The 14,896-nt window shown below is 39.4% G+C and overlaps 1 protein-coding gene across 1 annotated transcript in view; it reads left to right on the plus strand.

Moving 5' to 3' along the window:
- NUSAP1 (nucleolar and spindle associated protein 1) overlaps window positions 1-13,497 on the plus strand; it is a 28,147-nt gene extending 14,650 nt beyond the window's left edge. The window contains exons 7-11 of the mRNA XM_065940414.1: window positions 1,656-1,837; window positions 2,976-3,133; window positions 5,924-6,040; window positions 11,414-11,522; window positions 12,601-13,497. Coding sequence (XP_065796486.1) covers window positions 1,656-1,837; window positions 2,976-3,133; window positions 5,924-6,040; window positions 11,414-11,522; window positions 12,601-12,697 — 663 coding nt within the window. The 3' untranslated portion in view covers window positions 12,698-13,497. The remainder of the gene's footprint in view (window positions 1-1,655; window positions 1,838-2,975; window positions 3,134-5,923; window positions 6,041-11,413; window positions 11,523-12,600) is intronic.
- Window positions 13,498-14,896: the final 1,399 nt, after the last annotated feature.

A 14,896-nucleotide genomic window follows, 5' to 3' on the forward strand; every position in this document is an offset into this window, starting at 1 on the left:
AGATGCTTGTTTACTTTGCTAACAGTGAGAATGATCAAATTTTTAATCTTTGAGAATATATGAAAAACAAAAACCCAGTTGAATTTGCATTTCTCTGATCATCAGATGTTACATGTTCATGTTACAAATCTTTGTATGATATAATTGGCGGGTTTTCTGTGAATTTCTTTTTCTTAATTTTTGCCAATTTATGAACCACTTACCTATATGAATGATGAACATTATATATTATGTGTTCTAAATACTTTCCCACAGTTTATCTTTTTAACTGTATTAATGGTATCTTACCTTGTGGAAGGTTTTATTGTTTTACTAAACTTTACAACTTTTCCTTTTAAAACTAAGGGTTTTGTGTTGCCCTTCCTGTCCCAAGATCATAAAAATATGCTTTTATTTTTACTGCTTTTATTATTTTCCCTATATTAATCTTTAACCCACATTTGTACTTTCATGTATGTTATGATTGAGCTCCTCGCTTTGTTAGAACAGGATTTTTTTGCTAAAAGAAAGGGAGAAATTTATTAGATACATTGCAAACAAAATAGAGCTACTAGAGTCAGCATAATATTCTACCTGAAAAGCCAGAAAGATTGGTACTCAGTGTGAGTAGAATCACTTAAACATTTTAAGTTGCTCAGGCAAAGATGCAGAGTTGATGGTTCTGGCACGAAGTGAATTGTGAGAAGACAGTATAGAAAGTGGGAATTTTAGGAGAAAGAAGAAAACATAAATGGTGTGATTACATATAACAGTATACTTAATATACACCTAACCTGAGTTCTTAGCTTATGGTAAAGATACATATTTACTAAATATTTTATTTTTAAATTTGTCTCACAACATGAATCTCTTCTGCTTGTATGTTGAAATGAGAACTTAATGTAATTCTCTGCTTCCTTGTATTATTTCATAGGCTATAATCAGAATGTTTCTTTTGGCTCTACATTGTCAATTCCAGTAGTCCTATTTCTGTTGTCAGTTAGTGAAGTTAGATTTCTTCTGCCTGCAGCAGAACTAAGACTAATGATAGTAAAACATTCCATCACTCTTTGTGCTCTGACTGTATCTAAGAAAGATTACATAAGTGAAACCCTTCCCTGCTGTTTCATAGAGAGGATTCCCCTTCCTCTCTTCTTTTTCTTTAGGTTTTTAAAAAAGAACTTTAAAAAGCTATTGGCTGGGGGGGAGGGGGGAAGCTATTGGGGATCTAGGGTTGGGTTGGGGAGTAATTATTTGTAAATTTCATAAGCTTTTTACACAGTAGTTTCTTCTTTGAGTTTATATTTAATAAACTGCATATCATGCTGTCAAAGAAACCATTTTTCCAAGAGAACCATTTATCCCCCGCCTCTGGCCATGTGGGGGACTGTTTAGCCACCTGCTCTCTCTAGTGAGAAAATACCTGGGACATGGGAGCTGCGAAGGGCTTTCTGTAATACAGCACAACTAGAAGTTTCTGTTAAATCAGAGCCATCTGAGCAGCACAGCCCAGCCTGCCAGGCAGATAGGATGGGGTGAGGTAGTAGACAAGGAAGGGTGATAGGGCTAAAAGTGAGGATGAAATGGGATAAACGGGGCACCCTCCTGCACTTTGCCCAGAAGACAATACTGTCTAAGAGGCCAGGCTGTAATGTTCTGCATTTCGGGTTCTCCAGAGGCAGCCTGTCACTAAGGGAGTGCCGGCAACTCCAGTTCCTGCCCGAGGAAGACTCTCCGTGGCTTGTACCCCTAGCAGCCAGCAGCGCTCGCAAGGCCGGGCCCACGCAGGCCGGAGCACCTTGTGTGTGAAGGGGTCAGCCAAGCGCTCTGCTCTCTCGGCAGCTAAGATGAATGTCAGGTAAAGAAGAGCTCCAAACTGGAATCCAGGGTGAGGTCTCTAAGGCTTTATTGCTTTTGATACATTTCAGCTGGACTACATCAAATGTTTTAGAGTGGATGAAAAAGGAAAAAAGGATTGGAATAGAAAGATCAGCAAACATTTAAGTTAATCTTTTTTTCCTTTATATTTGTGTTTTCTTGTTTTATCCAACTTTCCTAACACTTCATTCATAAGATAGAAAAGATAATATGGATATTTTACTTTATTAATTTAATGTATGTCTGCAAAGATGTCTATAGAAACTTTTCCATTGACTTAAAGTCGAAGCTGAAAATGTCTCAGAACTGACTCATCCTACAGTGTGAACGTCGTAGCCCAGTAGGTAGTGCAGTAGCACAGCTGTCTCATGCCCTGTGAATCCCTGTTTTCTTTGCTTGTGCCTTTCCTGGCGTCCAGGTGGCCCCTAACTGTGACCGTCACCACAGAGGAAGATCTTCAGGCTCCTTTTTTCTTTATTAAGGGCATTGCTACATTTAATAGAAGTGGTGCATGGTAATACTTCCCCAACATGTGCAATATCAGACATAGTTTTCAAAAGCTGAAAAATGCCCTTGAGTTTGGAATTCTATTTATTGAGTTAGCTTGGAATATGAGGTACTTATACTTGGCAATTCTGATTGTATTTATTAATATTTAAGAACACCATGGTCAGGGGCTAGTCCTTGCTTCCTGCAGGGTACAGAACAGCCTGGACATGGTAGCAGAACCATTCCTACACATCTATTTTTTTAATTCTGTTGTAGAGTCTTAGTGGTCTCCCAATCCCTCTGACTTGCCCTCATCAGGAGAAGAAAGGGAGCTTCTTCAAGTACACCTGAAACTTGAGCCCCTTAGGTGTCTCCTTTGAATTCTGCTTTATGCTGTCATTGGCCAAGGCAGGGAGAGTAGAGAGTACAAGACCATATTTTACAAGTAACAGAAGTTGATAAATGATTTGCTGTAGCATCATTGTTTAAAAACATTCACATTCTGTGAAAGACGTTCATGTGTATAACAAGTTATATTGAGGCCCTTTCAGTGCCTGGTGATGGGTAGGTGGTGGTGTTTATAAGCTCAGCCCAAGTACTCATGTCTTATTCTCCACGGTCCTTTTTAGGTTTTCAGCTGCTACTAAAGATAATGAGCATAAGCGCTCACTGACCAAGACTCCAGCCAGAAAGTCTCCACATGTGACCACGTCTGGGAATACCCCAAAAGGCCAGGCTCTGCTTGGGACACACAAGTTAAAGACCACAAGGGGTGAATCTGTTGCTGGTAAAGAGACAAACCCCCCTCCCCACACTTCTGCTGCATTTTTAAGCCATGTAACATCCTAATAGGATTATTTCCTTAAAGCCTTTCCATATCTATAGAATCAAAAGCAAAAATTTCTCTAAAGCATTTATACTTGTGAGGGAAATTCCAGAGACACAGACAGAAGCCTGATACCTCTGCCCAAGGTCTCCATCCTGTCCAAGACAAGCCCCAAGATGGTGACCCTCCCTGGAGAACATTTGGCCCCTCCTCAGAGATTAGGAGGAGGATCACAGCACTCATTATAGCCTCTGAGTGGTTCTGCCAGACCCTGAAACTAACAGGACCCAGAGTTTATGGAATAAATGCCATGCTATTGACTGGTAGCAGGGTGTATAAGCCAGAATGAGCCATATAGACAATCTTCTACACCCTGTCTACTTAATCATCGCCTACAAAGACCAGGTGGTATTCAAAAGAACACTGCAATAGCAGTGTGAGGGTTTAAGACAGTATCATCAACAGGTCAAGGCCTGTATTAGAACTGAGTGTATCAAAATTCCCTTGAGAGTTCTGCTGAATGTCAGGCAAGAGGAGCCTTGGTTCCCTGAGACCAGAGTAATCCAGCAGGAGTTCAGACTTTAGGAGAATATTGTTGTCATTGGTAATAATCAGTGTGGAGACTGGATTTTTTCATGCCTTTCACACCTAAATTAAAGATCAAATAGTGAAACTGATAACTATATTTCAAGAGAGAGTGCAGAGGTAGGAACAGAAAATGTATGATTCTTCCTCTATATGACCTCTCTCATTCCCATTTACCCTTAATCTTTTCTATACCAGCAAGCAAACATTCCATATAACATTCTAAATCATTCTGTAAAAGGGGAAGAAAGTTTGGGCAGAAAGCAGGGCTAAAAAAATGAATAAACTTCCTTAAGATAGGACTCTTGTTATTTTACATGGGACATGAGCCACTGAGCAGCAGCCACCTGCCTAATACTGAGCAAGGACCCACAAATGCCCACAGATAAGGACATGAGGAAGAATCTACCTCTATGACATATCCTGAGTTTTCTCCTCTAAGTTACTCAGGAGTGTGTCCAGCTGGGGTGGGATAGTTTTCTTTCCCTAGTTATCAAATATGAATTTTATGTAGATGAAATCAAACTGATTTGTTTCTAATGATTTGCTTCATTCACTCTGTATGTTTCAAGAGCCATATTGATAAATGAGCTAAAGTTCATTCATTTTCACTGTGTTTTTCAATGGTATGGATATATTTCAACTTATCCATTTTACTCTCATGGACCAATGGGTATTTCTGACTTTTATCTTTTTAATATTTATTTACTTATTTATTTTTGGCTGTGTTGGGTCTTCATTGTAGCACGTGGGCTCTCTAGTTGTGGCACATGGGCTCCAGAGCACATGGTCCGTAGCTGTGGCAGACAGTAGATGCGGTGAGCTGGCTTAGGTGCCCTGCAGCATGTGGCATCTCAGTTCCCCGACCAGGGATCAAGGCTGTGTCCCCCGTGAGCGATTTTTATTACTTTACACAGTGTAACTGTGACCACTGTGGAGCACATCTCCTGTCCATGCACAAGGGTTTCTCAGAACTAGGACTGGGGGCGCTGGCCGGTAAGGTATGCAGACATTTACATTACTGGTTGAATTGTACCAGTATGTCCTCTCATCAGCAGTGTGTGACCGCCCCGCTGTTCCCCTCCTTACCAACACCTGATAGCAACACAATGGAATGGCTTCAGCACAGGGGCTTTGTGCTTTTCTGTGTTGTTTCACTGGGTGTTCCTAGATCCTGGTTACTCGTTCACATATTCAGGCAAGTACCAACATTTGACAATGGCCTGAATGCAACCTGTGAGGGGAAAGGATTATAAAATGTGTCAGATATATGCTGCCCAACTGTAGCAAAAATGTGGCTTACTAAATTATACCATTCTGGTATATTTTTAACTTTATATTACAAAAATTCACATTCACTTTCTGTAATAGCCTTCATTAGTGAAAACCAGAGCCATGGATCTTCTCATCTCTATGTGATTATGTTCCTTGCAGGCTTTATCTCTGTCTGTGTTAATGAAAATGTCACTATTAATAATATATAATCTTTTTAAAGGGTAGGGAATTCCCTGGTGGTCCAGTGGTTGGGACGCCAGACTTCCACTGCAGAGAATGCAGGTTCTATCCTTGGTTAGGGAACTAAGATCCAGCATGCTATGCAGTGCTGCCAAAAAAAAGGGGTAAATAATATCAGGGAAGCAGCTTATAAATTTACCCAGTTAATTTTTTTTATTTGAAAAATAGTTGATTCACAGTGTTATGTTATTTTCAGGTATACAGCAAAGTGAATCAGTTATACATATAAACATATAATCTTTTTCAGATTCCTTTCCCTTATAGGTTATTACAAAATACTGAATATAGTTCCCTGTGCTATATAGTAGGACCTTTTTTAGGTTATCTATTTTATATGTAGTAGCATGTTTATGTTAATCCCAAAGTCCTGATTTATCCTTCCCACCCAATTAATTCTTAAAACAGAATTCTAAACTGTTGATCCTAGGAAATGTCACAATATTTAGACTCTGGGGAGCTGCTGACAGGGAGACAAATCTCAGGGGTTAGTTCTCAGTAACTCTTTTCTCCCCATTTCTCCTTTTTAACCCAACTTCTGTTTCAGTCTGTTAATATTAAATTCTATTTAAGATTGAGCAATGATACTTTAATAAAATAAAAACTTTAGCAGGTCTTTTATTCTAATTAAACCCTTGGATTTTGTTATTTTAGTTATTACCCCGTTCAAGTTGACAACTGAGGCAGCGCAGACTCCAATCTCCCATAAAAAACCAGTGTTCGATCTCAAAGCAAGTTTGTCTCGTCCTCTCAACTATGAGCCACACAAAGGTATGTGGGAATGTTTTCAGGTACAAGAGTTAAGATTAAACAGTTATGCATCTGAAGATGTGAAAAATCCTAGTGACTCAGTGGAAGCCATACTTGGCCTAGAATTCCTGCCTCTGCCCTGTGTCCACGTGACCCATAAATTAAAAACTGTCCATTGAACAAATACTAAATAATTCACTTATATTTTTGTTAATCAAAGACAGTTTCTAATCAGTGTTGCTAAAAAGCATTAATAAAACTTGAGCCAAAATCAAGAAACTTGAATATTTCTATGGGTACATGAATGTTTTCTTTATAGTTTTTAAAGGATCCCAGGCTGAGAACCACTGGTCAAACCACCTGGGACATTTATTGGCCAGATGTCTCTCTTGGGCATATATTAAAGTATCTTCACATCCACTTAAAACATCAGCAATTAATGTAATCTATATGTCAGTGCTTCTGGAATTATTTTAAAACAAACTTCCTATAAAAATCATGTTTATATAAGTGTTTAAATTACTAATTTTTTTAAATTACTAATCTTAATGCAACAAATATAATAAAAACTAAGTCTCATTTAGAGGTAAGAGTCAAACTGAACCATGATTTAAAAAAACTTCTCTCACTGTATTTTTCCTCCCCAAGTTTTCCCATCTGTGGCAATGGCACTTCTCTACCAAGTGTCAGGGCAGACAGACATCTGGGCGTGATCTTTGGCCATCCACTCTTCTTGACGCCATATGCAGGCCTTTCAACTCCATCTTTGAAACTGATCTGTAATTTGACCACTTTTCACCCCTTTATGGCTACTGCCTTTAGTCCTAGTCACATCATCCTATTGAATTTCTAGAATAGCCTCTTGGCCCCACTACAACCTTAAAAATGAATCAGAGCACATCAGTGCCTTGCTCTGAACCTCCTAAGGTTTCCCATCTCTCTTCCACCCTCATTTCGTTGTCTCCTCCCTTCTCTGACTCTGTGCCAATCACACTGGTGTTTCAGCTCCTCAGACACACTCATCTCATTCCCTCCTTTAGGTCTTTGAATTTGTTATCCCTCTGCTCCACCAAGAACACTATTCCCATTGATCTTTTGCACAGCTTGCTCCCGTTTTTTAATGGGGCATCCACTTGACTGTCACCAATCTAGGAAGGTCTTCTCTGTCCACCCCCCGCCAGCCACCACACACACACACTCACACACTCACACTCACACTCTTTACTCCTTCAGTGCAGTTCAATCACTCAGTCATGTCTGACTCTATGATGCCATGGATACAGCACACCAGGCTTCCCTGTCCATCAACAACTCCCAGAGCTTGCTCAAACTCATGTCCATCAAGTAGGTAATGCCATCCAACCATCTCATCCTCTGTCATCCCCTTCTCCTCCTGCCTTCAATCTTTCCCAGCGTCAGGGTCTTTTCTAGTGAGTCAATTCTTCGCATCAGGTGACCAAAGTATTGGAGCTTCAGCTTCAATTCTTCCAATGAATATTCAGGACTGATTTCCTTTAGGATGGACTGGTTGGATCTCCTTGCAGTCCAAGGGACTCTCAAGAGTCTTCTCCAACACAACAGTTCAAAAGCATCAATTCTTCAGTGCTCAGCTTTCTTTATAGTCCAACTCTAACACCCATACACGACTATTGGAAAAATCATAGCTTTGACTAGATGGACCTTTGTCAGCAAAGTAATGTCTCTGCTTTTTAATATTGCTAAATAGGTCATAGCTTTTCTTCCAAGGAGTAAACATCTTTTAATTTCCAAGGAGCAAACATCTTTTAATTTCATGGCTGCAATCACCATCTGCAGTGATTTTGGAGCCCAAGAAAATGAAGTCTGTCACTGTTTCCATTGTTAACTCATCTATTTGCCATGAAGTGATGGGACCGGATGCCATAATCTTAGTTTTCTGAATGTTGAGTTTTAAGCCAGCTTCTTCACTCTCCTCTTTCACTTTCATCAAGAGACTCTTTAGTTCCTCTTCACTTTCTGCCATGAGGGTGGTGTCATCTGCATGTCTGAGGTTATTGATGTTTCTCCTGGTAATCTTGATTCCAGCTTGTGCTTCATCCACCCCAGCATTTCACATGATGTACTCTGCCTGTAAGTTAAATAAGCAGGGTGACAATATACAGCCTTGACATACTCCTTTCCCAATTTGGAACCACTCTGTTTTTCCATGTCTGGTTCTAACTATTGCTTCTTGACCTGCATACAGATTTCTTGGGAGGCAGGTAAGATGGTCTAGTATTCCCATCTCTTGAAGAATTTTCCAGTTTGTTGTGATCTACAGAGTCAAAGGCGTAATCAATAAAGCAGAAGTAGATGGTTTTCTGGAATTTTCCAATGGGTGTTGGCAATTTGATCTCTGGTTCCTCTGCCTTTTCTAAATCTACCTTGAACATCTGGAAGTTCATGGTTCATGTACTGTTGAAGCCTGGCTTGGAGAATTTTGAGCATTATTTTGCTAGCGTGTGAGACGAGTGCAATTGTGTGGTAGTTTGAACATTCTTTGGCATTGCCCTTCTTTGGGATTTGAATGAAAACTGACCCTTTCCAGTTCTGTGACCACTGCTGAGTTATCCAAATTAGCTGGCATATTGAATGCAGCACTTTCACAGCGTCATCTTTCAGGATTTGAATAGCTCAACTGGAATTCTATCACCTCCACTAGCTTTGTTCATGGTGATGCTTCCTAAGGCCCACTTGACTTCACATTCCAGGATGTCTGGCTCTAGGTGAGTGATCACACCATTGTGATCATCTGGGTTGTGAAGATCTTTTTTGTACAGTTCTTCTGTGTATTCTTGCCACCTCTTCTTAATATTTCTGCTTTTGTTAGATCCATACCATTTTTGTCCTTTATTGTGCCCATCTTTGCATGAAATGTTCCCTTGGTATCTCTAATTTTCTTGAAGAGATTTCTAGTCTTTTGCATTCTATTGTTTTCCTGTATTTCTTTGTATTGATCAGTGAGGAAGGCTGTCTTATCTCTCCTTGCCATTCTTTGGAACTCTGCATTCAGATGGGTATATCTTTCCTTTTCTCCTTTGCCTTTCGCTTCTCTTCTTTTCTCAGCTATTTGTAAGGCCTCTTCAGACAGCAATTTTGCCTTTTTGCATTTCGTTTTCTTAGGGGTGGTCCTGATCACTGCTTCCTGTACAATATCACGAACCTCTGTCCATAGTTCTTCAGGCACTCTACAGATCTAATCTCTTGAATGTATTTGTCACGTCCATTTGTACAATCATAAGAGATTTGATTTAGGTCATACCTGAATGGTCTAGTGGTTTTCCCTACTTTCTTCAATGTATGTCTGAATTTGGCAATAAGGAGTTCATGATTGGAGCAACCGTCAGCTCCCGGTCTTGTTTTTTTGCTGACTCTATAGAGCTTCTCCATCTTCTGCTGCAAAGAATATAATCAATCTGATTTCAGTACTGACCATCTGGTGATGTCCAAGTGTAGAGTCTTCTCTTGTGTTGTTGGAAGAGGGTGTTTGCTATGACCAGTGTGTTCTCTTGGCAAAACTTTTAACCTTTGCCCTGCTTCATTTTGTGCTCCAAGACCAAATTTGCCTGTTACTCCAGGTATCTCTTGACTTCCTACTTTTGCATTCTAGTCCCCTGTAATGAAAAGGACATCTTTTTTGGGTGTTAGTTCTAGAAGGTCTTGTAGGTCTTCATAGAACTGTTCAGTTTCAGCTTCTTCAGCATAACTGGTTGGAGCATAGACTTGGATTACTGTGATATTGAATGACTTGCCTTGGAAACGAACAGAGATCATTCTGTCGTTTTTGAGATTGCATCCAAGTATTACATTTCCTACTCTTCTGTTGACTATGAGGGCTACTCCATTTCTTCTAAGGGATTCTTGCCCACAGTAGTAGATATAATGGTCATCTGAATTAAATTCACCCATTTCCGTCCATTATAGTTCACTGATTCCTAAAATGTTGATATTCACTCTTGCCATCTCCTGTTTGACCACTTTCAATTTGCCTTGATTCATGGACCTGACATTCCAGGTTCCTATGCAATATTGTTCTTTACAGTATTGGACTTTACTTCCATCACCAATCATATCCACAACTGAGTGTTGTTTTTGCTTTGGCTTTGTCTCTTCAGTTATTTCTCCACTGATCTCCAGTAGTATATTGGGCACCTACCTACCTAGGGGGTTCATCTTTCAGTGTCGTATCTTTTTGCCTTTTCATACTGTTCATGGGGTTCTCAAGGCAAGACTACTGAAGTGGTTTGCCGTTGCCTTCTCCAGTGGACCATGTTGTGTCAGAACTCTCCACCATGACCCGTCCGTCTCAGGTGGCCCTACACAACATGGCTCATAGTTCCATTCCTTTGTCTTATATTTCTTCATAGCACTGCCTGATGTTACCTTACTTGACAATTATCTACCTCTACCATTGGAAGACAGCAAGAACTTTTGACTTCTTGGTTCACTGCTATGTCCTTAGCACCTAGAAGTGTCCTTTGCACATACCAGGTTCTCAAAAAGTATTTGTCATGGGAATGACTGATCATCCTAACTTCTACTGATGGTAGAAAACCTGGTTTAGAGCTTCACTTGTGCTTGCTATTTTATATCCTAGACAAGTCACTTAATTCCTTTATGAAAGGGAAAATAAATAAGTACTATTTCGGTGGCTACTAAGAGGGTCAAATGATGCAGCAGGTGTGATAGTCCTTTTTATAAAATGGGAAACACTGCAAATGACAATCACTGGTACTCAGAAACAGGTCAAACTATGCCAGAAAAGTAATACATAAACATTTGGAAATTCGGTCACAATTCTAAAGCCAATAAAATAGTCCTACTTGTTCTGTACAAAATACATGTCAATAGGTATCAATAATAATAAACTGCATAGATGAAATACTACTTTAATTAAAATTAAACATACCTATGCAATCTTGGGATTAAACTACCTAGTTGTTATGGCTTCTTTGATGTTCCATATAATTGGATTCAGTATTATGAGGTTGTTGGGTTTTTTTTGTATTAAGATTTTTTTGTGACTTTCCAAGGATTAAAAAGTCAAAGAGGGAATTCCCTGGCGGTCCAGTGGTTAAAACCCTGTGCTTCCACTGCAGGGGCCTGAGTTCAATCCCAGTTGAGGAACCTAGGATCCCACAAGCCATGCTGTGTGGCCAAAAGAAAATCTTTTTAAAGTAGAAGACACTTGTTTTTAGAGGAAAAGAAAGTAATGTTATCTGTGGAATATTAAACTGAAATTAATAGAATTATACTAGCAAATGTCTAAAAACAAAGTATAAATGTTGATAGCAAGCAGGTAGCCACGGATAAGAGAAAATTAAAATTATAAATACAAGAATCTTCTTACATTTGTTTGTCTCTGTCCTAAACTAGGAAAACTGAAACCATGGGGACAGTCTAAAGAAAACAATTCTCTACATGAGCATGTCAGCAGAGTTAGCTTCCACAAGAAAACTTATAAACAGCCTCGTCTCCAGACCAGGTAAGAACCTAACTATTCAGTTCTATAATTCTTTTAATTTGGAAAACTATATAAAAGCAGAGTCTTTGGGATAGAGTCACAGAAATAATGGGATTTAAACAGAAGGTAGAAGTGGAATCATATACATATACAGTACATGTGCCTAGGCAATACCACAGTGGGTTCTAATTCAGTAGGCGTGAGATGGCACCCACACATCTGCATTGTTTCTGAAGCTCTGCAGGTGATTCAGAAGACCCGGATTCAAAGCACTGCTCTTACATGACCTATCTACCCAAACAGTGCACCTGGATGTCCCTCCAAATATCAGTCATGTGCCCAGGGCACCTAAAGTATGCACACAGATGTAAATTCTCACACCCAGGGAAACCAGGCTTACTAGGCTTCAAGGCCCTACACAGAGGGAAACCCCAGTACGATCTTTAGAGGCTTCTTTCTTCATGAAAACCAAGTTAATGCCAGAGGCTGTCTTGGGCTGCAGCTGGTCCTGGTTTGGTCGATTCCCTATGAGACACCCTCCGGACACAGATTTACCTATCATTTGACTAGACAGCTACCACCAAGACCTTATTATTTGCTATTAAAATCATTATCATGATTCTGGGCCTTTTTTTTCCCCTCTTAATTCCTTCCCTCAAAAATCATAGTTGACCAAAAAAAAAAAATCATAGTTCACTTAAGTCAATAGATCCTGGTTCACTTTCATTAGACAATGTGATTTTGAGCTTGAATTCTGACTTTCACAGATAGAACTTTCTTAGAACTTTCTCACTTAGAACAAACTAAAAAAATCTACAGGGGTTGGATTCACTCTCCAAGGTGTCTTCTGATTCTTTCATGCTTGGTTTTAGAATGCTGCCTTAACATAAGGAAGAAAAAATTTCTAGCCTTTTAACATAAGTGACTTACAGGTATGGTTTCCATCGAATAGACCACTGGTCAGAGCACAGTGTCCTGTAAAAGTGTATTTTACACTGGATGTCATTTTACATCTGGACATTATGCTAACCACATGTGCTTTGAAAGTGGTCTGTTTGGAGCGTCACTAGAGCCTAACATATAACCTGTCCTTTTGTAGGGAGGAGCAACGAAAGAAACATGAGCAGGAGCGAAAGGAGAAGAAAGAAAAGGTCCTGGGAGTTCGAAGGGGCCTCATTATAGCTGAAAGTTCATAGTTTAACATCCTGTAAATATTTCTTTCCTCTGAACCCTTTTTTGTAAATATTTTTATACTGTCCTCTTACTTTAGTCAAAAGACCTTTTTCTGCTCTTAACTTTGTTCATATACATATATTTGTGCCTGTGGCTTCTTCACATGTTATATCCCTGAAAAGACATTACCTTTAAAACTCACATACTCTTCTGAAATACTTTTTACCTAAGCCCCTGTACAACTAGCTCAGTTTTCTACAAAAGACCCATCATAGATTCTTGACCTAGATTTTTAAAGTCAAGTGCCCTCTGCTGGCTCTAGTAACAGAACTTCAGTCCTCTTCTAGGCAAAAGCATTTTCCTGATGGTAGCCAATTATAACACATACTTTAGTAGAAATTGAACAATAACAAGTTATAGATAGGGTAAGCTGTGAAAGGCCACCTCTTCATCCTCTAGAGAATCTAGTAATCTTACTGAAACTGTAGGCCATTTGGGTTGGTAAGACATCAGTATTTTACCTATGTGAAATGTTTCATTTAAGCTTTTGTGTACTTCATGTAATTGTCAATTACATATCTCTGTATTCTTAAAAACAAAACTATAGCTCATTCTAGCCTGGCTTATTTAGAAATATCATACTGAAAGTTGAGGATTGTGGCTTTAAGGATTACTGTGCTCTGTCAAACTGATATCTTACTCGATTTATGGAAAAGACTAGAGTTGCTTAGTATCATATTCATGTTTGTTGCACCTGAGTGGAGTGTCTGCGTTTTGTACGGCTTGAGATTTTCATGAATAAAATTTTTTCCCATGGTGATAAGATTCATTCTTTGTAAATGTAATTGGTTTCCAAAATTTACTTGACTGGCCAAGACTAATAAGAGTTGACTTGTGCTCTTTGGTCTACGGCCATACCACCTGAACGTGCCCGATCTCGTCTGATCTCGGAAGCTAAGCAGGGTCGGGCCTGGTTAGTACTTGGATGGGAGACTTGTACTCTTTGTGCATCCTTTCTTGACCTTCTACTCCTAGAAGAAATAATTATGTCTTTCTTGTGTATTTTCACAACACCTGTCAGATTCTATTATACTTATTTTTATACACATATGAGCCCAGAGAACAAGGCACAGAATATGGCATACTCCTGGGTGCTCGATAAACTCAAATTTTGCTATCAAGAGGCAGAGACCAAATCAGTCAAGAAATATCTGTCAACTACCCTGCTACTGTGAAGGGAAAATGATACAACTATTTTGGAAAACAGCTTTGTAGTTTCTTTAAAAATTTAAATATACATCTATCAGATGACTCAGAAATTCTCCTAAGAAATGAAAACATATGTCAACACCAAAACGTGCAAATATTTATAGCACTTTTATTCACAGTAGCCAAAAAGTAGAGAAAAATCCAACTGTCTATCAATGGATGGATTAAAAAAAAGCACTAAAAAATGAAATCCTGATAAACACTGCAACGTGGATGAACATCAAGGACATTATGCAAAGTGAAAAGAAGTCAGACACAAACTTACACAGAAAGTAGATCCGTGTTTATGGGGCTGAGATGGGAATAAAGAGTTTTAGTTTTAGGTGTTTTAGTCACTAAGTCATGGCTGACTCTTGAGATCCCATGAAGTATAGCCTGCCAGGCTCCTCTGTCCATGGGATTTCCCAAGCAAGAATACTGGAGCAGGTTGCCATTTCCATCTCCAGGGGATCTTCGTGACCCAGGGATTGAACCCAGGTCTCCTATGTTGCAGGCAGATTCTTTACCATCTGAACCACCAAGGAAGCTGACAGAAATTTCCTAAAATTAGCTGCATAAAGACTGCACAATTCTGGAGGTCCAGTGGTGAAGACATTGTGCTTTCACTGCTGCGGCCCCAGCTTCAATCCCTGTTTGGGGAACTAAGATCCTGCGAGCTGTACAGTATGGCCCCCCCCCCCCCCAAATCATTGAATTTATATACTTAAAACAGATGAACTTTGTTATGTAAATTATATCTCAATAAAGCTGATAAAGACAAATAATTACATGAAAATATTTTAGGCCAACATGATGGAAAAGCTGTCAGCCTTGTGTATTCTTATCTGAAACTTGGCTTTCATAGGATATTCTGGCTATATCATATAGTTTCCTATCTCCTCTAACAGGACAAGAACTGATCAGTTTAAATTTAATCAGGGTCTTGTTTCTGGCACACGCAATCTCTAATACTT

This window comes from Muntiacus reevesi, chromosome 7 (genome assembly GCF_963930625.1).
Source record: "Muntiacus reevesi chromosome 7, mMunRee1.1, whole genome shotgun sequence".
Taxonomy (NCBI): domain Eukaryota; kingdom Metazoa; phylum Chordata; class Mammalia; order Artiodactyla; family Cervidae; genus Muntiacus; species Muntiacus reevesi.